General features: G+C 34.9%; 3 protein-coding genes across 3 annotated transcripts; 1 reads left to right on the top strand and 2 right to left on the bottom strand.

The window, feature by feature from the left end:
• Window positions 1–6,451: 6,451 nt before the first annotated feature.
• Window positions 6,452–10,710, bottom strand: LOC147388668 (disease resistance protein RGA2-like). The gene is made up of 2 exons (XM_086418561.1): window positions 7,636–10,710; window positions 6,452–6,553 (listed from the first exon to the last, which is right to left on the bottom strand). The coding sequence occupies exon 1, from the start codon at window positions 10,668–10,670 to the stop codon at window positions 7,677–7,679; it is 2,994 nt and encodes a 997-aa protein (XP_086274687.1). The 5' UTR covers window positions 10,671–10,710; the 3' UTR covers window positions 6,452–6,553; window positions 7,636–7,676.
• A 5-nt stretch (window positions 10,711–10,715) lies between these two features.
• On the top strand, window positions 10,716–11,832 carry LOC147388667 (ELF3-like protein 2; the record flags this gene model as incomplete). The annotated part of the gene is made up of 1 exon (XM_086418368.1): window positions 10,716–11,832. A coding segment is annotated over one exon (849 nt), but the record flags the coding sequence as incomplete, so codon positions are not given.
• A 1,835-nt stretch (window positions 11,833–13,667) lies between these two features.
• Window positions 13,668–20,574, bottom strand: LOC147388666 (putative disease resistance protein RGA4). The gene is made up of 2 exons (XM_086418559.1): window positions 17,214–20,574; window positions 13,668–14,037 (listed from the first exon to the last, which is right to left on the bottom strand). Exon 1 carries the CDS (start codon window positions 20,500–20,502, stop codon window positions 17,275–17,277), a length of 3,228 nt encoding a protein of 1,075 aa, XP_086274685.1. The 5' UTR covers window positions 20,503–20,574; the 3' UTR covers window positions 13,668–14,037; window positions 17,214–17,274.
• Window positions 20,575–24,624: the final 4,050 nt, after the last annotated feature.

Here is a 24,624-nt window from a genome sequence, read left to right as displayed (position 1 = left end):
ACTTGGAAATGAGAGATAAGTTGAGCCAAATGGGTCAAGATGAAGCAAGCAATGAGGATGAAGGGTGAACATGAACAAAACATGAATGAAAGATTAGAATCTATTATTTGACTTCAGTAATTATTATTTAAATTATTTCTAGTAAAGCTGTCACCATCTTTTTTTTTTTTTTTTTTTTTTTGACCCTTCGAGAGTTGTTATTGGCACTCCAACCTTTACTTATCAAATCTTAATTAAAAATAAAGAATTTTCCCCCAAACATGCACAACTTTTGTCCAAATTTTAGTTTCAATACCTTTTCATTTTAATTCCAAAAACATGTATCTAAGTGAAGTTGTCACTTTTATAATAAAAAACATGTATCTACAAATTCATAAATATTAAAATTGACAAATTCACAGATTTGTAGATTATAAAAATGACAAATACATGTTTTGAGAATTCAAATGAACTATGTACCCAACTCAAAATTTTCAATGCACAAAATGGAGATTCACCATTCTTCTTTTTAAAATTTTTTTTTATAATTAACTTATTTTTTTTTTAAATTTGAGATGTTATTTGAACCTAATCATAATTGTAATCAACTACTAAAATTGTGAACGAGTGTTATAATGTTTTATAATATTGAGATATAGTTTGAGACAAATCTCTCTAACATTTGAATGGTGAGTTTTAATCTTTAGTTAGGGGTATGATAAATAATTTTAGAAATTGGGCTGTAATAAGTAAGAGTTGGGGTGCTACTAGCGCAGTTTTTCTTTTTTAATTTTTAATTTTTAATTTTTAAATTTTGATTTGAGAGATTTACCAGACAGTCCTATCTGTAGCAATTTGATTACAAAAAACCCCCTTACTTCATAAATTTGTTATTAAATAAATCTTACTTTATTAATCAAGCTACCATGACTAACTTAGTAAGATTTTAAATCTTACTAATGATCGTTGGGCTCACATAGATTATCAAATCAGCAATCCAACAACAAGGCCTTTTAGGTTTCATGGAAAACCTTAGACTAAAAATTAAAAAAAAAATAAAAACCCTTTTAAGCTTAATCATAGTATTTAAAATCGATGGCTTCCATACTCCTAAATTTATAACTAAAAATAACGGTGAAAATTAAAATTGATGACTTCCATAATTCAAAACCACAACCCTCTAAATTTCATCAAAAAATTCAAATCCAAAGATATTAAAATCAATTTCCTAAATATCGCTCCAAATTTTTTGTATTTTTTTTCTCTTTCACCCCACTAAACCCCAAGCAAATTCTAATTTATATATGATTTGAATAAGATATCATGAGATATCTGATAATATAATAAAATATTTATACTATCTGCCAGATTTTGAATGTCATAAATGTTTTCCAAATTCAAATATTCACGTATCCATTGAACGTCCTACATATGAAAAAATAAAATTATAATTATTTTAATTTAAAATTAAATATTAACTTATAAAAAAGAAATTGAAGCCTCGATGCAAAGTGGGATTACAAACAATTTGACATAACTAAATGTGAAAAATCTAACATGGAAAGTTAGGCATAAAAAATATGTTAACAGTTAACACAAGTCCTCCAATAGGAAAAACTATTTTTCAAGCCTTAACCTATGTCATCAGGCTGAGAAATATATCGTTCAAGTCCCTAATTATTGCGCATCTGACAAATTTTCCAGGGTGATTGCTTGCCTACTTGAATGTATAAATTATTTTATTTTTCAGACTTAATTATTGCCACTTGATCCGGTAGTTGTTCTTGTGCTTCATATTTATATTTAAGTCAAATTCAGTTATGAATTGATCAATAACACTCTTACTATCCCAAAGTAGGCAATGGAAATATTGGTGCTAGGGCCGTTCATGGGTTGGTTCAAGCCTGGCTTGACTATGCCCTAACCCAGTCTTAAAGTGATGAACTGTAATTTAAACCAGTACTAAAATCCTATTGGGCTTAAGTCGTTTGCGGCACCCTAATAAAAATTTAGTGGGCTCAAGTTGGATTCAAGTCTTATAAAAATATTAAATTCATGCGTATTTTAAATTCATTTGGAGTCATCTAATATTACTTTTTCATCAAACTAGGGGTCCAATCTCTATCTTAATTGAAAGGATTTACCTACATCATCATTAATGGTTGCATTGACAATTATCTTCGTTCTGAAATCAGTATTGATAGTTTTGTTTCAAGCGAAAATGAAAATAATAGTAATGACAATTACATTTATAGTTACATTTGTTTTGAAGGCGTAAGTAGTAAAAAGAAATAGTATTAGTTCCACTAACACAAATAAAAAAAATTCAAAATAAACAAATTTCTACCATAATTTTTTTTTTTTTTTGATAATTGGGTATCCCTGTAGATAGCGGACCAGGCCCGTATCTGGGCATTGCCCAATCCATAGACCATGGTCTTATCCAAGAAGTAGTCCTAAGGTATGTAACGCTCGCACATCACATACACCAGGTAAGTGAGGGTGCGCCCTCACAGGTGACCCCTGAGGAATTAATACTCATACTGGGTATCGAACTCACGACCTATAGGCATTAACCGCTTATCGATCTGAAATTGCCACTGAGCCAACCCCTCAGGTTATTTTCCTACCATAATTAGTTTTAAGAAATTATGTAAATGACCTTATTTGAATCATATCTATTGCACTGAAAAGTAATAATATTCCTTTCTCAAATAGGACTTGGATCAAACTGTTGGTTCTGATCATCTGGGTTCAATCAATGGAGAATGTACCACACTGTCGCCTATCTTGTAGTGTCGATAGCAGTCCAACTCCTTGGTTCATAGGATCCAGATGGACTATTTTATGATCAATTGGATCAAATTCAAGGCCCTAGGTCAAGTATTCAATTTTTTTTTTTTTTCTAACGGAAGAAATATTAAGGAGATAATAAAAAAATACACCCCTAAATTTCTTTATTTATTGCCACTTGCTCGGTTGATTGCTCACCTGCTTCAATTATAATTCTATAATCTATGTTTAGTCGGTGGAACCTAATCCTTCAATAAGATTCTTATTGTTTTCAAGTTGACTAGCTTATCCTCCAGATTCTAATTTCAAAATTTGAGAATTATATAATAGTTAGGATTATAAGATGATATTTATATTAATATCCTCTTAGCTGGTCTTTGTACTTATTATGTTAGTTTAGTAAACACCAACAGTCTCTGTATTAGGTGGAGGCACATTTGAATATATAAGTTGAAAGATACCATTCCCACTTGGTTTGGATTTTTGGGTGATTTGGCTCAAAAATTCTAACTAACTCATAGAACCAACTTGGTAAAGTAGCGTCAACTCAATAACTCAATTCAGTCAACTCGAAAATTAACCGATTTGGTTCAGAATGCAGGGTATTATATTTAACATTTTCTAGGAGAACAAAATAATAAATATTTTTTTTATCATAAAATACGTATTAATAATATAAAATATTTATAAATATTTTATTTAACTTATCTGAGTCGACTCACAAGCCATCAAATTGATTTGACTACGTGAACATTTGAGTCGAGTCAATTGAAAAGTCAAACTTTGTTGCTTCGTTGGAAGTTAAATGATATGAAGCTAAACACCCATCATATAGGTCTCTAATCAGTTTGACCAATTTGAATCTCGGTCGGACCCTGTCCTATTAGTTGAGCAAAATTTTGGTTCCATTATCAGTCTGATTTTTAAAACATTGTGTGGATCTATGTTATCTGTGTAGACAAGGATTTTTCATTGAAAATCCAATCTCTACTTGGATTTGGAGTCATCAACAGACACTAGTGATAAGGGTTGTGCCTCACAATGCTAGATCTGCTACTGAGTCAGAGGCTCGGATTTTTTGGTCTATACAAGAAAATAGGCACAATGTGATCCGTAGTAGGTCATGGTTTGGCAGTTATTCGTTTCATAAACTTGAATCCCCCTGACCATCACTGCACCGTAATGAATAGTGGATTTGTCCAAATGTGTTTTATATCGGAATGTATCCTCAATAATTCGGTGTTTGATATTTTGTGAGTGTTGTTGACCTTTTCAATCTAATTCATGTTATTTATACTCATATATACTTAAGAAAGATCGAGAAATAAAACCAATGTTGTAGGTCATTTTGTTTGAATTTTAATGTTTTAGTGGGTTTTATGTGCATAACCCTTCTGGGAGATACCTAAGTTATACAGAGTAAATCAGTTATTTACATGAAGTTGGCATTTCGTGATAGTTATCATCTTTTGTATTATGAGTCTTATTGTATTATGTGCTTTAGAAAAATCATATCTTGTACTGCTCAATTTGATTTTGCTTTGTGTCCCAAAATTTACACAATCTTCTATGGTCCTACTTGGTATCATGCAAAAGTTTTACACCGCAAATGATTTGAAGCACTTTTTGAGCTGCAAACTATTTGCTGAAATTTGTGAAGGATTTAAGAGGTTCATGCAAATAATTTGCAATGAAAAAAAAAATAGAACGTAGCCAAGCATCTGTAAATTAGATTCTTACAAGTTATTTGCATTTGCAAATGATTTGCTTTGTACCAATCAGGGCCTATGAGTCGTGATAATATGACACCCCTTTCTGACATACGCCCCCATCACAGAACTGTAGATGATTTGCCTCGGGATGCATAAGAAAAAATTTGTGATTATGCATATCCCAATGCAAAGGATCTACAGTTCTGTGATGGGGCATATGTCAGACAGGGGAGTCAGAAAATCATTACATATCTACTATTTGGGTCTTAATGATCTTTTATACATGTTTATTGAACAATTTTGGAAGAGACAAGCACACATCCATATTGAATTAAGTAAAAAACCATACTTCAGTTTGAAAGATTTGTGATTTAGTTAAAGTGTGTTTGATCCATCGACACCTTGAAAATAATTTAGTTAAAGGGATACAATGGCCACCCATCCGAGTAGTCGTGACAAGCACACATCCATACTAGTTATGGCCTAACCTCTAAAGATGTGAAAATATGCCAAAATTTAATCTTTTTTTTTTTCTAGGCAAAATGTAATCATATTTGTTATAAGCATTCCATCAGTTTGAATATATAATTTTTAATAAATATTTATTTTGATTAATCAAGAAAATAATAAGCAATTCCAAATCTAAAATGGAAAAAAATAAATAAACCACATTCCTAATTGCTAAATATTTTTAGCAAACAAAAATAAAACAAACTCAAAATATAAATCCTGTTCAAAACAGGTTTATTTGGTTGCAGTTTCAATTTGGATCCAGGTTGGTTCGAATCAACCAACTGGATTAGTTTGGTTTCGAACCATTTATGAGTTTTTCTTGATTCTTCTTGTTTTTTTTTTTTTCCTTCTCCTTCTCTAGAAAAGTGAGAGCTAGATGTTTCACATCATTGTCATCACCATGATAAGGAAAGATATCCATAATATTGAACATTTTTTTTTAATGGACAAGTTGCTTGGAAGATAAACAATATAGGCATTGTTATTGATTTTGTGGATAACTTTTAAAGGACCAATCTTCATCTTCAGTTTAACTCATCAAATTTTATAGATAAAATTCGTTATTTTGTGTGAGTTAGCCATTTAATGGAAAATTTTGGTTTTATTATCTCCTTCTTTGAACCATCTCACTCGATTTTTATTTTTAACTAATCTCTTTAAACAACGATATTTTCTAAAATTATGTCCTTATATTGACTCAGTATGCCCCTATCTTTAGTGGACTACCTCCCTGATTCCTCTTCTTTTCTATAAAATTTCATTATTTCCTATGTAGATCATAGGTCACCTTCTTCCAAGATTCAAGATTTTCTTTGATGGTTTTGAGTTTTTTCCTAAATCTCGCACTCAAAGGAGAATCTAATTGTATTGAAATCACCACCCACACACCACAACTGATCCTGGCAAAGCAATCCACACCATAGAGTTGAAGTTGAAGACCCATAATTCAAACACAATGTTACTCAACTTAGTTTCTTGCAAAACTACCATGTGAGACCCAACCGTTTCCTTCATAACCATCCTTCTTGAGCGATAGCCCAATCCCAAACATTTCAAGAGAAAATATAGTAACATAGGATATGTTTTCCTCGAATCATCCCATCCAAATCTTTTCCTCGAATCAACGTAATTTGTATATTTAATCGTTTATTCAATATGACCAAATGTTCAAAATCATGCTCTACTAATTTTATCTTCTTAATATTGAGTTCCAACTAAAGCAAATCTTCAATGAGGACATGTTTTAAAATCACTAATACAAGATTTCAAAGCCGTCCATAGGGTAAAAGTTTCCAAAATAGTGGAAGAAATCACAAGTTAAATCTGTTGAATCTCTCTTGATTTATAGTCCATTACCACTAATAAAAATACAAGACACAAACATAACAAATATAACCACGCAAGGTTTTTCAAATTAATAAAACGAAATATATATATTAAATATCATAGACGAGTCTTGAACACGATGATAGTCATGAAACTCGCGACAACAACTGCTTCTTCTTCTTTAGGACCATGTTCCATAAAATTCAGATCCTTTTAATTTGTTCTTTATCCTGGACAAACAAATATTTTTTATGACTGTTAATGACATATTATAAAAACTATACAAAAACATTTTAAAGTTTTAAACCACTAAACATAGAGAAGTCATCACTTTAACTCTTAGCCAATGTCCCTTATCAAAAAAACAACATCAAGAAAGTTGAATGCTTCTGGTATGAAATTCTCAACAGATCATAAATAGGTCACCTACTAATTCCATAGGTTCTATTTCATTGTATGAAATTCGTTTTCAAGAGAATAAGAATTCCTGAAAAAATTATCATGGGAAAATGAATTCCTTAGTTTGATTGAAACCTTGGAAAATGTCAAAAAGAGAGTTGATTTTAGCATAGTTATAAAATCATCGAGTTAACTTCAAACTTGGTTGAGTCAACTCGACTTGATCGGATTTTGAGGTGACATGGCCCCAAAATTTGAAGAAACCAACTTGGAGAGTGTAATCAACTTGGTAAAACTTGAAAATGCACCTTGTCAAATCAAACACTAGATCAAGTTATTTGATTATATATAATATTTTTCTAGAGAAATAAAATTAAATCTTTTATTTAGTTTAAAATAGAAACTATTTTTTTAAATACTTTTATAACTCAATTTTTGTATTATTTTAAGTTGTTAGGCTTAACTCCACATTGGATGGGCTATCCAAGTTAAAAAAAAATTAGTTTTAAAACCTATGGTTTAGTAGGTCCATCAATGGATAGTCAATTATCCAAATTCATATTCAAATAATCAAATATTATTTGATGTTTATGGATATGGATTCGAAGTTGGATATTGAGATATCCTCTCTCAATAGCATTCAATTTAAACCCAAGTACATATAATAATTATTATGTAATATAATATACTTATATTATTATATATATCAAATCAGAATCAAATAAGTATCTTATCAAATTTGAATATTAATTTAGAATAACCGTCCCATCATCTGAACCCTTGGCATGTGATGTGATGATGAGAGCCAACCTCAAATCACAACCAAGTAGGAGTTGAGTTGTTTCTTTTCTTAATTCAAAATTCAAAAGTAAAATCTTACTTAATTAAAAGAAAAACAACCCACGAACATTACCTCTTTCAGATCTCAGTGGAGTCATGATGCATGCGTGTCCTCTATGACTGGATATTCTCATCTGGATAAATGTGGATGTTGGGGATGTGTGATATGATGCTCCAGTCCTCTCCTACCTCCTTTTTGCAACGTGCTCCCAAAACAGAGCAGTAATGAATTGACAAGCTTTGAAGCGAGGTGAGCTGTTTCAGCTCCTCGGACATGCACATCAAGGAATTAGACCACAGGATTGACAAGCTTTGGAGCGATGTAAGATGAGCCAAACCTTCAGGGAGTGATGAATGTGGTGAATCAGTGATCACCAGAAACTTGAGATTGTTGTTGCTGTTGTTAACTTGGTTGGTGGGCAATGACCTTGAAAGAACACCTACATCCCCTCCTAAAATCAACTCTTCAAGGAGTGGAGGAAGGCATGGTGTCCAACTCAATTTTGGGCAATAAGCAATTTCCAAATTCCTTAGTGAAGCAGGGAATATATAGTGAGGCAGCTCCTTTAACTTGGGGCAAAAATGAATTGTTAATGTGTGGAGAAGTGGCATGATGATAATTATATCTCTTCCTCCTCCACTTCCAACAGCATGTTCTTCTTTTTCTTCCCTCGTCAACATCTCCCACTCCTCCAACTCATCCATATACCACAAACGAAGTTCCTTCAACTGTGGGAATGTTACCACAACCCTTGATTCTCGACCACCTCTTTTTGTACCATCATCATCAACATCCACATTAATTCCTAAAAACTCAACACCTACACGTTTCACCGAATTCATGAATCTTATTTCGAGGCTTTCAAGGACTGGTAAATTTCCAAGAGCTGGCAAAACCTGAAACTTTGGAAATCTACCAAGGGTTAATTTTCTGAGACATGGCATAATCACTCCATCTTCTACCCTCAAATCCCACTCCTCCAAGTTATCCATACCATTGATATACAGTTTTTTCAATCTTGGCGGGACAATTGGAAGACCATCACTACCTGCAATTTGGCCAAACACCTGACCCATCAATTTAACCTCATCCATGTTTTTTATTTTGAGTTTTTGAAGAAATTGAAACTTCCCAAAAACAGGAAATTGCACACATTTCGTACAATCAACTATTTTAAGAGCGAAGAGTTCGGGCAACATTGAATCATCCATCCAATTAGGGAACTTAGAACAAAGGTAACCTTTTATTCGCAATTCCTCCAAGTTTCGATGTGGTTGGAGGCCTTCCAGCACACCTTCAATCCTTTTTATCTCGCATTCTGCCATGTTTCCCAACCCATCGCACTCAAATATCAATTTCAAACCATGGAGATGTCGCTTATTCTTTAATTGTGCTTCATTAGCCTCATTTACATCTGCCACTCTTTCCAACCCAAATATTTTTAGATCCCCTTCGAGGTGGTCGAGATCTTTTAATTCTCCAATTTTGCATCCATCTCCTCCCACATCATTAACAATGAACTTGGACAATGTTCGAAGGGAGCTTAATCTACCAATTCCTTGAGGCAAGTAGCTTAGTTCATCAGTTTCTTCAATTTTAAGATGCCTCATGTTAATCCTTTTCCCAATCCCTTGAGGTAGTTTACATAGCCTCCTACAACCGTTAAGATCCAATGTCTGCAAATTATACAATCTGCACATTGTTTCAGGCAATTCCTTCAAATTTGCTCCAGACAAGTTCAAGTATCTAAGATGTATCAACTTCTCAACCTCATTTGGCAGTTCTTTTAGATCCCAATTGCTCAAAGATAGTACTCTAAGACATGTCACTTGACAAAACAAACCAGGAAGAGCTGGAAAGGATAATGGTGCCCTTGCAAGTTCGTCGATGTAGAGAGTACGTAGATTCTTTGCCTTGTAAATGGAAGTTAAATCCATAAACCCTGTAGCGCCTAAATGGCGGACCGTCTTGCTGAGTTCTGTGTTTATACCATCCATGATAAAGCATTCAGTCTTCATAAGAAATTGGGCAAAATCATGAATAAGATCATTCATCTTGTAGTAAATTATATTTTCATCATCATCTGTTTTCATGTTTTGGAAAAATGAGCGCATCAGTAGTTCATTGAAATATTCAACGCCCACTACTTCCAATTCTCTTCTTCCTGTGGAGTTAAGAAGACCTTGCGCCATCCACAACTGGATTAACCCATCCTTTCCTATCTCCTGATCTTTTGGAAAGATAGCGCAATATGTGAAGCAACGTTTTATATTTGAGGGCAATGCATAATAACTCAACAGTAGAGCAGGCAAAGCACCTTTTTCAACCTCTTGTAATTCCCATACATCACTTTCCAAGACTTGTTCCCACTCTCGTTTGGTTCTTTTGAAGAGCATGAGAATTCCTAAAGTATTCACGAAAAGAGGCACACCCCTGCACTTTTTTGTGATTTTGTTACCGATATCTTCCAATTTCTCACAATCTTCTTTGCACCTTCCCTGAAAAGCAATACGTTTAAACAATATCCAACATTCCTCCTCAGACAATTGGCCCAGATCATGAGTGTAGGCCGAACCCATCATTAATGCTACTTTCTCACTGCGTGTAGTAACGACAATTCTGCTCCCTTGTGCACCACCCTTGAGAGCAAGCTTCAACTGACTCCAGTCGGTGTGATTCTCGGTCCACACGTCATCCAGCACGAGTAGAAACCGCTTTCCCATGACAGATCTACATAATTCTTGATGTAAATCTTGCCATTCAATGTTGTTAGAGACTTTCTGATCACTAGCAGCTTTAATAATCGCTTTGGCAAGCCTTGTTAAATCGAAAGGGTCAGATACACACACCCACATTGTCATCTTAAAATGCTTCTTCACCTTATCATCATTGAAGACCATTTGGGCAAGAGTAGTCTTCCCAATTCCCCCAATTCCACGTATAGAGATGACAACAGGAAGAACATTAGGAGTTTCTTGTTGACTACTCTCGCTCAACAACTTGCTTAGTATAATATCTTTGTCTTGGTCACGACCACATGCATCTAATGCATCAATCATAGAGCTAGTCATTCGAAATGTTGGTGGTTCCTCACTAGTAGTCCTCATCCCACTATCAATAAGCTGGAATTGGTCTTTCTCCTTTGCAATCACACCGAGTGTGCAGCCGAGAACGATGTACGGAAACCCTCTCTTCCTTCTCCAAATGATGATGTCAGCAAAGGACTTGTCGGTCAACATCCGAGTTATGGGTCCTATTCCGGAAACCCAGCACCAACACCCGTGTCTACCGATAATAACAAAACGGGTCCTTGGGGTTACTACCCACCACCGGGGAATCAATGGTTGCTTCCTATAATGTCCCCTTCAGAAGGACTCATTTACAAGCCGTATGCGATGCCTTTTCCTCCAAATTCAGGGTTTATCCCACCGATTTACGGTGGTTGTGGTGGGCCTATGAGCCTACCTTCGATGGTTCCAAATCCAGCTTATGGTGCTCCACCTCACCCACCACAAGGGTTAGGTGTTCATTCGGGAAGTAATGTTTCTCCGATGTACTTCCCTCCACCTTATTACCCTCCTTATGGAATGCCAATTATGAACTCGGCCAATTCTGGGCAAGCCGAACAAGTATCAACCGATGAGGTCAACCGAAACGTGCAAACTCGAAGCCCTTCTAACTTGTTGAACCGAAAGAGTACAGCCATGTACCAGACATCCAAAGACAGTGAAGTACATGGGAGTACGGCAAGTAGTCCATGCGACAAGGCACATGGAGTGGTTGCTGGTCAAGCTTCGGAAGGACAGGATGCACCACTCCATCTCTTTCCCATGGCTCCAGCTGTTGAGGTTTCCAGTTCAGACCTACCGCCCCAGACTCAAAGCAGTAGCCAACAGACACTAGTGATAAGGGTTGTGCCTCACAATGCTAGATCTGCTACTGAGTCAGCGGCTCGGATTTTTAGGTCTATACAAGAAGAAAGGCAACAGTGTGATCCGTAGTAGGTCATGGTTTTGCGGTTATTCGTTTTCGTAAACTTGAATCCCCCTGACCATCACTGCACCGTAATGAATAGTGGACTTATCCAAATGTGTCTTATATCGGAACGTATCCTCAATAATTCAGTGTTTGATATTTTGTGAGTGTTGTTGACCTTTTCAATCTAATTCATGTTATTTATACTCATATACTTCAGAAAAATCGAGAAATAAAACCAATGTTGTATGTCGTTTTGTTTGAATTTTAATGTTTTAGTGGGTTTTATGTGCATATCCCGTTTGAGAGAGATCTAAGTTTTACTGAGTAAATCAGTTTATTTACGTGTGAAGTTGGCATTTCGTGAGGAGAATCGCTGTTCAGTTGGAATGATAGTTACATCTTTTGCATTATGAATCTTGTTGTATTATGTGCTTTAGAAAAATCATATCTTGTACTGCTCAATTTGATTTTGCTTTGTGTTCCAGAATTTACACAATCTTCTATGGTCCTGCTCGGTACCATGCAAAAGCTTTGCTCCGCAAATGATTTGGATCACTTTTTGAACTACAAACTATTCGCTGAAATTTGTGAAGGGTTTAAGAGGTTCATGCAAATAATTTGCAGTGCAAAAAAAAAAAAGAATGTAACCAACCATCTATAAATTAAATTCTTACAAATTATTTGTATTTGCAAATGATTTGTTTCGTACCAATCAGGGCCTATGAGTCGTGATAATATGACACCCCTTTTTGACATACATTCCCATCATAGAACCGTAAATCATTTGCCTTGGGATGCACAAGAAAAAAATTTTGTGATTGTGTATTCTGATGCAAAGAATCTTGTGTTCTGTGATTAATCATTACATATCTTATAACTGAGTAGTAGTTATGGCCCAACCCCTCTGAAGATGTGAAAATATGTCAAAATAAGCATTCCATCAGTTTGAACATATAATTTTTAATAAATATTTATTTTGATTAATCAAGAAAATAATAAGCAACTGTCAAATCTAAAAAGGAAAAAAAAAAAAAAGTAAACTACATTCCTAATTGAGTCTATAAAGCAAATTTAAAAGAAAACAATCACAAAATATAAATCCTATTCAAAACAGGTTTATTTGATTGCAGCTTAAATCTGGATCCAGGTTGGTCCGAATCATCCCACTCGGTTGATTTGGTTCGAACCATTTATGAGCTTTTCTTGATTCTTCTTGTCCATTTTTTCTCTCTCTAGAAAAGTGAGAGCTAGATGTTTTACATCAGCACCCTCACCTCTAAAAAAAAAAGTGTCCCTTTGAACAACATTTTCGTCATCATGATAAAAAAAGAAATCCACAAAATTGAACATTTTTTTGATGGACAAGTTGCTTGGAAGATCAACAATATAGGAATTGTTATTGATTTTGTGGATAACTTTTAAAGCACCAATCTTCATCTTCATCTTCAGTTTAAGTTGTCAAATTTTATAGATAAAATTGGTTATTTTGTGCGAATTAGCCATTTAATGGAAAATTTTGGTATTATTATCTCCTTTGAACCATCTCACTCTTGTTTATTCAAACATCAATATTTTCTAAAATTCCATCCTTAAATTGACTCGGGATGCCCTCATCTTTAGTGGACTTCCCTAATTCCTCTTCTTTTCTATAAAATTTCATTATTTCCTACATAATGGATTGCTTTTTGATCTTAACAGATCATAGGTCACCTTATTCCAAGATTTAAGATTTTCTTTGAGGGTTTTGAGTTTTTTCCTAAATCTCGCACTTGGACGAGAATCTAATTGTATTGAAATCACCACCCACACACCATGGCTGAACCTGGCAAAGCAATCCACGCCATAGAGTTGAAGTTGAAGACCCATAATTCAAACACAATGTTACTCAAATTTGTTTCTTTCAAAACCACCATGCCATAGAGTTGAAGTTGCATAATTCAAACACAATGTTACTCAACTTTGTTTCTTTCAAAATCACTATGCGAGACCCAATCGTTTTCTTCATAACCATCCTTTTTGAGTAATTGCCCAATCCCAAGCATTTCACATAGACTTGGAACAAACATAATTAATCCCACCCAAATCTTTCCCTCGAATCGACCTAATTTGTATATTTAATCGTTCATTCAATATGACCAAACGTTCGAAATCATGCTCTACTTATTTTATCTTCTTAATATTGAGTTCCAACTAAAGCAAATTTTCAATGAGGTCATGTTTTAAAATCCCTAATACAAAATATTGGAAGAAATCACAAACTAAATCTGTTGAATCTCTCTTACTTGATTTATAGTCGATTACCACTAATAAAAATACAAGACACAAACATAACAAGTCAAATCACACAAGGTTTTTCAAATTAATAATACAAACTATATATCAAATATCATAGACAAGTCTTGAACACGATGATAACCATGAAACTCGCGACAACAACTGCTACTTCTTTAGGAACATCTTCCACAAAATTCAGATCCTTTTAATTTGTTCTTTATCCTGGACAAAACAAATATTTTTTATGATTGTTAATGACATATTATAAAAACTATACAAAAACATTTTTTAAGGGTTTAAACTACCAAACATGGTGAAGTTATCACTTTAACTCTTAACCAGTTTCCCTTATCAAAAGAACGACATCAAGAAAGTCTAATGGTTCTGGTATGAAACACTCAACAGATCATAGGTCACCTACTAATTTCATAGGTTCTATTTCATTGTATGAAATTCATTTTCAAGAGAATAAGAATTCGTTGAAAAAATTATCATGGGAAAATGAATTCCATTGTTTGATTGAAACCTTGGAAAATGTCAAAAAGAGAGTTGATTTTAGCATAGTTATAAAATCATCAAGTTAACTTCAAATTTGATTGAGTCAACTCGACTTGATCGGATTTTGAGGTGACATGGCCCCAAAATTCGAAGAAACCAACTTGGAGAGTGTACTCACACTACGTCATATTGGGGTTTAGGCGACGCCAAAATTGCGCTTAAAACGACGGCTAAAGACCGTCGTTAATTGCGACTGTTTTTAACTGTCGTTTTAACGTCGTTTCAACCATCACTGATTGTACTAAGTAAAAGTTGGGGTGCCAATAGCCACTCTAAAACCTCTGAAACTCGATCTAAGCAGAGAGAGAGCTTCTTCTCTCTCGACTTTCTTCTCGATTTACTGTAAAATAAAGGGACGAACGAAGCTGGGTTGATCTCACTCACTCGATTAATCTTCTCGCTCGTCTGTTTATCTTCTCACTCTCTCTCGAATCTCCGCCGCTCTCTCTCGATCTCCGCCGCTCTTTCTCGATCTCCGCCGCAGACAGAACTTCTTCTCTCTCGACTGTCTATCATCTCGACTTACTGTAAACTAAAGGGACGAACGTCTAGTACTCACTCGATCTCTGAGTTTCGATCTGTGATTTTGATCATATTTCGATTTGCAATCAGATTTCGATTTGAAAGTTTTAGGGCAGAATCGATCGGAATTTGATCGGAAGTTTTTGTGATTTGTTCGATCTCCCTCCCTTTGCTTTGTTTGTGATCGAATCTTCAGGTATGTTAAAGTTTTTGATTGAATCTCTGATTTTCCTTGATTAATTTAGGATTTCAAATGTTTTCTTCATTGTTAAAGCAAGTTTTAGGGTTTTGTTTGATCCTCCTTTCCTAATTATTTTAAATTACTTTCTATCGCAGAGGAAATCCATATAAGATAGCATTTCAGCAACTAAGTTTCGATCTCTCTCGGATTTGACACGAGTTTTGGCTAGGTTTCTTATCTAATCTTAAGGTATGTTAAGGCTTTGATCGAAACTCAGATTGTTCTCAATTATTTTAGGGTTTCAGATTCTAATTTTAATGTTATTTGTCAAAATGCTATATATTCTCGGATGTTAGTTGTTTAATTGATATAATTATAAAATCTTCATCTAATCCTAATTCAATTTTTAGGTTTATGATTTTATATGAGACTGATCCTACTTGTGGACAACTGCTGAAATTGTTTGAATGAGTGTTACAATGTTTAGTAATGTTGAGATAATAATTTGAGCAAACTTTGTAATGCTTTAATAGTGTGTTTTAATTTTTAATTGGTGTATTAAATAATTTAAGAAATTGGGGTTTCAATGTCTACAATGTTAAGATAATAAGTTTTACCAAGCAAAAAATTTGGCGATAAGCCAACCGATAAACATTTGATTATCAAATTTGTGGTTTGCATAAGAGAAAGGGCCATTCCTAGGTCTATACTGAAGTTGCCAGACTAGCGGTACTGGATCTAGCTAATTGATTATTACTAGTTCACTGGATTTGTGGAATGTTTCTTCTGACGGTCTCCTTGAATTTTTTACTCGTTCGTAGACCTTGAATTTTTAGCCATTTTATTTTGACGGTTGCAGCAGTCAAGCCAAGAAAAAATATCAGAGGAGCTAATTAATCGTCTTATGAGTATTCTTGGCCACATAGTGCAGCTGAAAACATTGAAGGTATTTTGTTATATTAGATGTTAATGAATGGATAGATCACCAATATCCATTGCTTTATTTTCTGCACATGCAGATAAATGTAATCATTTCAAATTGGTTTCGGTTATTGACTAGTCCTTGACATATGGACTTTTTAAAGCAGAACTTCCTTTGCATCAACGTCTTTGGGTTTTGATTTGTTTTGTTTTATGAAGTTACAAGAAGTAGTAAGTTAGTTCTAACTCCTTTGCAACAGAGAAATTTGAAGGAGATGGTTGAACTGGGATTGTCAACGAAGCAAGAGAAAGATGATAGGTTTCAACAAATAAAGAAAGAGGTCGTTGAAATGATTAGAATGCGGGCTCCCGCTTTAAAATCCAAGGTACACAATGGGCAGAAGACAAGATATGTGATCTATATGATCTATATGTTGAGGTACTGAATTATGACTGGGATGCCCTTATTTATTTGTATCCAGTAAGAGCGTTGTTTCTTGGTATCTTATTTGTTGATGGGTTCTAGGGGATGGACGAATACAAGGGTCCACAAATCAGAAAGCTGTACGTGGAGGTAGTTCAGACGCCCATAGAATGACTTTGTCTTTTATTCGGATAGGCTTATTTGTCTGGTATATTCTGCCATAGAAGTTATTAAGTCAAAATCTCAATCGAGTTATTTGATTATACAAAATATTTTTGTGGAGAAATAAAATTAAATCTTTTATTTAGTTTAAATAGAAACTATTTTTTAAAAATACTTTTATAAGTCAAAATTTATATTATTTTGAGTTGTTAGGCTTGACTCCACTGCATGGCCATCCAAGTCGAAATTTTTGGTCTATCAATGGATAGTAAATTATCCAAATACATATTCAAATAATCAAATATTATTCGAAGTTTTTAGATATGAATTCGGATTCGAATTCGGATATTGAAATATCCTCTCGATAACATTCATTCCAATCCCAAATAGATATAATAGTTATTATATAATATAATATACTCATATTATATCTATCAAATCCGAATCAGATAAGTATCTTATCAAATTTGAATATTGATTTAGAATAACTGTCCCATCATCTGAACTGTTGGCATGTGATGTGATGATGAGAGCCAACCTCAAATCACAACGAATTAGGTGTGGAGTTGTTTCTTTTTCTTAATTCAAAATTCAAATGTAAAATCTTATTTAATTAAAAACGATCTTTACCTCTTTGTCAGATCTCGGTGGAGTCATGATGCATGAGTGTCTCTAGTATTAAAGTCCCTCATTACTCTCCTCTTACGTCGATTCTGTTGATCTTGATGTTGGGGATGTGTGATATGATGCTCCAGTCCTCTCCTACCTCCTCTTCGCAACGTGATCCCAAAACAGAGCACCCAATAATTTCCAAGTATTGAAGCGAGGTGAGCTGTTTCAGCTCCTCAGACATGCACATCAAGGAATCAGAATACCGGATTGACAAGTTTTGAAGCGATGTAAGATGAGCCAAACCTTCAGGGAGTGACGAATGTGTTGACCATTTGATAGTCAGAGACTTGAGATTGGTGTTGCTGTTGTTAACTTGGTTGGTGGGCAATGACCTTGAAAGAACACCTACATCCTCAAATAAACTCAACTTTTCAAGGAGTGGAGGAAGGCATGGTGCCCTACTCAATTCTGGGCAATAACCAATCACCAATTTCCTTAGTGAAGCAGGGAATATGTAGTGAGGCAGCTCCTTTAACTTGGGACAAATAAGAAGTTTTAATGTGTGGAGAAGTGGCATGATGATGATGATTATATCTCTTCCTCCTCCACTTCCAGCAGCATGTTCTTCTTCTTCTTCTTCTTCCCTTGTCAACATCTCCCACTCCTCCAACTCATCCATACCCCGGATAGTAAGTACCTTCAACTGTGGGAATGCTACCACAACTCTTGATTCTCCACCACCTCTTTTTGTACCATCATCATCAACATCCGCATTAATTCCTAAAAACTCAACACCTACACGTTTCACCGAATTCATTCTTCTTATTTCGAGTTTTTGAAGTAATTGAAACTTCCCAAAAGCAGGAAATTGCACACATTTCGCACAATCAACTATTTCAACATCGATGAGATTGGACAATATCGAATCTACCATCCACCTAGGAAACTTAGAACCAAAGTAACCTTTTATTTGCCATTCTTCCAAGTTTCGATGTGGTTGTAGGCCTTCCAACACACCCTCAATCCTCTTTATCTCGCCTTCTCCCATGTTTCCCAACTCATCGTACTCAAATATCAATTTCAAACCATGGAGATGTTGCTTATTTTTCAACTGTGCTTCATTAGCCTCATTTACATCCGCCACTCTTTCCAACCCAAATATTTCTAGATCCCCTTCGAGGTGGTCGAGATCTTTTAATTCTCCAATTTTGCATCCACCTCCCCTCACATCACCAACAATGAACTTGGACAATGTTCGAAGGGAGCTTAATCTACCAATTCCTTGAGGCAAGTAGTTTAGTTCATCAGTTTCTTCAATTTCAAGATGCCTCAACTTAATCATTTTCCCAATCCCTTGAGGTAGTTTACATAGCCACTCACAACGGTTAAGTTTCAATGTCTGCAAATTATACAATCTGCACATTGTTTCAGGCAATTCCTTCAACCTTGTTTCAGACAAGTCAAAGTATCTTAGATGTATCAACTTCTCAACCTCATTTGGCAGTTCTTCTAGATCCCGATTGCACAAAGTTAGTTCTCTAAGACATGTCACTTGACAAAACAAATTAGAAAGAGTTGGAGAAGATTCTGATTCCCATGCATATTCATCCATGATGAGAGTCCGTAGATTCTTTGCCTCGTTAATGGAAGGAAGGATGAAACTTAAATCTATAAACTGTGCAACGTTTAAATGGCGGACCTTCTTGCTATTGTTGTTGAGTTCTGTATTGTTACCATCAACGATGAAGCATTCAGTCTTCGTAAGAAATTGGGCAAAATCATGAATAAGATCATGCATCTTGCAGTAAATTATGTTTTCATCGTTATCTCGTTCCATGTTTTGGAAAAACGAGCGCATCAGTAGTTCATTGAAATATTCAGCGCCCACTACTTCCAATTCTTTTCTTCCCGTGGAGTTAAGAAGACCTTGCGACATCCACAACTTGATTAACTCATTCTTTTCTATCTGATGATCTTTTGGAAAGATAGCGCAATATGTGAAGCAACGTTTCACATTTGAGGGTAATGCATAATAACTCAACAGTAGAGCAGGCAAAACACCTTTTTCAACCTCTTGTAATTCCCATGCATCGCTTTCCAAGACTTGTTCCCACTCTCGTCTGGTTCTTTTGAAGAGCATGAGACTTCCTAAAGTCTTCACAAAAAGAGGCACACCCTTGCACTTTTTTGTGATTTTGTTACCCATATCTACCAATTTCTCACATTCTTCTTTGCTCCTTCCCTGAAAAGCAATACGTTTAAACAATAACCAACATTCCTCCTCGGACAATTGGCCCAGATCATGAGTGTAGGCCGAACCCATCATTAGTGCTACTTTCTCACTGCGCGTAGTAACGATAATTCTGCTCCCTTGTGCACCACCCTTGAGAGCAAGCTTCAACGGACTCCAGTCAGTGTGATTCTCAGTCCACACGTCATCCAGCACGAGTAGAAATCGCTTTCCTGTGACAGATGCATATAATTTTTGATGCAAAGCTTCCCATTGAAAGGAATTAGGGATGCCCTCACCAGCAGCTTCAATGATCGATTTGGCAAGCCTTGTTAAATTGAAAGGGTCAGATACACAAACCCACATTGTCTTCTCGAAATGGTTATTCACCTCATGATCATTGAAGACCATTTGGGCAAGAGTAGTCTTGCCAATTCCCCCAATTCCACATATAGAGATGACAGCTGGGACATTACTTGTTTCTTGCCGACTACTCTCGCTCAACAATTTGCTTAGTATAATATCTTTGTCGTGGTCACGACCACATACATCTAAGACATCAATCATAGAGCTAGTCATTCGAAATGTTGGTGGTTCCTCAGTAGTATTAGTAGTCCTCATCCCACTATCAATAAGCTGGAACTGGTCTTTCTCCTTTGCAATCACATCTAGTTTGCCCTTTATTTCTTTTATCTTATGGCCGATGCCATGACGTAAGGAAACTTGACTGAAGCAATTCCAATTGCTATTGCAAAGAGAGAACAAATAGGAGCATACCTTCTCAAATACGCCAACTCCCTCGATTTCCGATCTGAGAATTTCAGTGCTCCATTCGTCCAACACATCTTCCATGTCGTAGGCCACGTCTTTGAGTTTGTCTAACCAAAGCTTCACTGTTTCCTCTTTTACTTGTTTCTCCTCTGCATCTATCAGTACGGCTTGAATAGATTTGAGTGTAGAAGTAAAGTTTTCAACTTCTTGAGGAGTACCCAACACCAGTCTCACCTCTTTCTTCGCTTCTTCAAGGATGATAGATCCCAATTCCTTCAAAACAGTGGAAACGAGAGCATCCGCCATGTTTGGAAATGAGAGAGACAAGGGGTTGTAGTAAATGGATCAAGATGATGAGTTTCCCAATCGTGTCCTGTTCTTGTGATGCTTTTTTTTTTTTTTTTTTTTTAATGTTGTTGACTTTGCTTTATTGAACCTGTCTAGCCTTACTAAGTTAGTAAGGATTTCACCCCTTACTAGAGGTCGTTGAGCTCACCTGTCCCTGTTTTGTAAGCTATGTACTAAGCTGAGGAACCAATGACATGACGCCATATATATTAAATGAGAAAAAGTGGTCGGTCACTCAGAGAAAATTTCGAGAGAAAATTTAGGAATACCTTACGTGCTTTATTTTTAAGTAACTTGTGACGTCAAAAAAAACATGATCCAATCCTCAGGGTTAGTAGAGAATAAATTTCTATTAAGTTTGAAAATAAAATTAATTTTTAAATTTTTGAGCTTGGTGAAAGTTCTGCTCTCTATTTTCAAAACCTTAGATCAAGCCCAAAGAAAAAAAAAGATTATTTTTTCATTTTATTTTTCTTTTGCATTTGAGTTTGAGCAAAACGACCCAACTTAGTAAGGTTTAAAATATGTAATAAAGTTAATAAAGAAAAAAAAATTCTCGGCTTTATTTTGTTTTACTTTTTTTCTTGATTGAATAATACTAAATTGACTAAAAAAAACACTCAATGACGTTGATCTGGCATAAAATCATATATAGATTTTTGAGAGATTTATACGACGAACGTATCTGTTGCAATTTTATTAGGAAAAATTACTTGAAGGACCTGGCAAAAGGATTTTTTCTAATTAATCCCTAAGTTGTAAGGCTTCTCTTAATAGTCCATTTTAGGATTCGCTTGTTGTACCATCAACGCCGGCAAATATTATTTGGATGCCTTTAGAATAGGAAATGAAAGAGTCGATGAACTACGTAACTTTAGAAATATGATGTAAAGAGTAGGAATTATACGATGCACCATCTTTAGAAATCCATGTAAAAGTGATCGAATGATCCATTAATCAGTTTAATTTTTCTTTAGAAATATATATCAATATTTAAACAATTTAACCTAAGTTGAAGATGTGAGTGAAAAGGTGAAAAAAAATTATCCAAATGGTTGAAGATGACTAGTTTCAAGAAGAAAAAATAAGGATATTTTGTTGAAGGTTGAAGACTTTTCATAACTAAATGTGAAAAATCTAATATGAAAAGTCAGGCGTAAAAAATGTGTTAACAATTAACACAAGTCCTCCAAAAGAAAAACTATTTTTCTAGTTTTAACCTATGTCATCAGGGCTGAGAAATATATCGTTCAAGTCCCTAATTATTGTGTATCTGAAAAAATTTCCATGGTGATTGCTTGCGTAATTGAATGTATAAATTATTTTATTTTTCAAACTTAATTATTGCCAGTTGATCCGGTAGTTGTTCTTGTGCTTCATATTTATATTTAAGTCAAATTCAGTTATGAATTGATCAATAATACTCTTACTGCCCCAAAGTAGGCAATGGAAATATTGGCGTTAGGGCCGTTCATGGGTGGGTTCAAGCCTGGCTTGACTATGCGCTAACCCAGTCTTAAAGTGATGAACTGTAATTTAAACCAGTCCTAGAATCCTATCGAGCTTAAGCCATCTACGGCACCCTAATAAAAACTTAGTGGGTTCAAGTTGGATTCAAGTCTTATAAAAATATTAAATTCATGCATATTTTGAAGTCATTTGGAGTCATCTAATATTACTTTTCATCAAACTATGGGTCCAATCTCTATCTTAATTGAAAGGATTTGTCTACATCATCATTAATGGTTGCATTGACAATTATCTTCGTTCTAAAATCAGTATTGATAGTTACGTTTCAAGCGATAATGAAAATAACAGTAATGACAATTACATTTATAGTTACATTTGTTTTGAAGGCGTAAGTAGTAAAAAAGAAGTAGTATTAGTTCCACTAACACAAACAAAAGTTTTTCAAAATAAAAAATTTTCTACCATAATTTTTTTTTGATAACTAGGTATCCCTGTAGACGGCGAACCAAGCCCGAATTTGGGCATTATCCAATCCATAGACCATGGTCTTGTCCAAGAATTAGTCCTGGGGCACGTGTAACGCCCGCACATCACACGGACTAGGTAAGTGAAGGTGTAACCTCACGGGTGACCCCTGAGGAATTAATGCTCATACTAGGCATCAAACTCATGACCTATAGGCATTAACCGCTTATCAATCTGAAATTGCCATTGAGCCAACCCCTCAGGTTATTTTCCTACCATAATTAGTTTTAAGAAATTATGTAAATGACCTTATTTGAATCATGTCTATTGCATTGAAAAGTAATAATATTCCTTTCTCAAATAGGACTTGGATCAAACTGTTGGTTCTGATCATCTGGGTTCAATCCATGGAGAATGTACCACACTGTCGCCTATCCTGTAGCATCGATAGCAGTCCAACTCCTTGGTTCATAGGATCCAGATGGACTATTTTATGATCAATTGCATCAAATTCAAGGCCCTAGGTCAAGTATTCAAATTTTTTTTTTCTAATGGAAGAAATATTACACCCCTAAATTTCTTTATTTATTGCCACTTGCTCGGTTGATTGCTCACCTGCTTCAATTATAATTCTATAATCTATGTTTAGTCGGTGGAACCTAATTCTTCGATAAGATTCTTATTGTTTTCAAGTTGACTAGCTTATCATCGAGATTCTAATTTCAAATTTTGAGAATTATCTAACAGTCAGGATTATAAGATGATACTTATATTAATATCCTCCTATCTGGACTTTGTACTTATTATGTTAGTTTAGTAAACACCAACAGTCTCTGTATTAGGTGGAGGCACATTTGAATAATTAAGTTGAAAGATACTATTCCCACTTGGTTTGGATTTTTGGGTGATTTGGCTCAAAACTTATTCTAACTAACTCATAGAACCAACTTGGTAAAGTAGCGTCAACTCAATAACTCAATTGAGTCAACTCGAAAATTAACCGATTTGGTTCAGAAAAATTAACTAGAATTCAGGGTATTATATTTAACATTTTCTTGGAGAACAAAATAATAAATATTTTATTATTATAAAATACGTGTTAATAATATAAAATATTTATAAATATTTTATTTAACTTATCTGAGTCAACTCACAAGCCATCCATGAACATTTGAGTCGAGTCAATTGAAAAGTCAAACTTTCACAATGTGAAAAAAACCCAAGTTTGAAGGCCTTGGGCTGTCAAATTTCTTAAAATTCGACGGACCAAGAGGTTAAATTTTTCATAGTCAATTTTTTTTTTTGACGCCTCGAAACTGTCAAATTAATGAAGGATAGGAGAAATTCGACAGCTTTAAGCCATCAAATCTGGGAACATCAAGAATTTCGAAGGTCTTAGACCGTCAAAATTTAGTTTTTAAAATTCGTGAGCCTTGACTCGTCAATTTTTTCTGTCGAATTTTCTAATTTTCATGTAGTATTTGTTGCTTTGTTGGAAGTTAGATGATATGAAGCTAAACACCCATCGTATAGGTCTCTCATCAGTTTGACCAATTTGAATCTCGGTCGGCAAAATTTTGGTTCCATTATTAGTTCGATTTTTAAAACATTGTGTGGATCTATGTTATCTGTGTAGACGTGGATTTTTCATTGAAAATCAAATCTCTACTTGGATTTGCAGTCGTCAACAAACACTAGTGATAAGGGTTGTGCCTCACAATGCTAGATCTGCTAATGAGCCAGCAGCTCGGAATTTTCAGTCTTTACAAGAAGAAAGGCAACAGTGTGATCCGTAGTAGGTCATGGTTTGGCAGGTACTCGTTTTGCAAACTTGAATCCCCCTTACCATCACTGCACCGTAATGAATAGTGGACTTGTCCAAATGTGTTTTATATCGGAACGAACCATACTTCAGTTTGAAAGATTTGTGATTTAGTTAAAGTGTGTTTGATCCATCGAGAACTTGAAAATAACTTTATTTTGTATATTCTTCATAGGGGATACAATGGCCGCCCATCCGAGTAGTCGTGAGATAGTCCTGTGAGGACACAGGACTGAGTGGTAGTTATGGCTTAAACTCTGAAGATGCGAAAATATGCCAAAATTTAATCTTTTTTTTTTCCTAGGAAAATGTAATCATATTTG

Source organism: Akebia trifoliata, chromosome 12 (genome assembly GCF_017979445.1).
Source record: "Akebia trifoliata isolate Shusen 1 chromosome 12, ASM1797944v1, whole genome shotgun sequence".
NCBI lineage: Eukaryota > Viridiplantae > Streptophyta > Magnoliopsida > Ranunculales > Lardizabalaceae > Akebia > Akebia trifoliata.
Note: the sequence above shows the minus strand (reverse complement) of the source record. Positions and strands in the feature narration are given on the sequence as shown.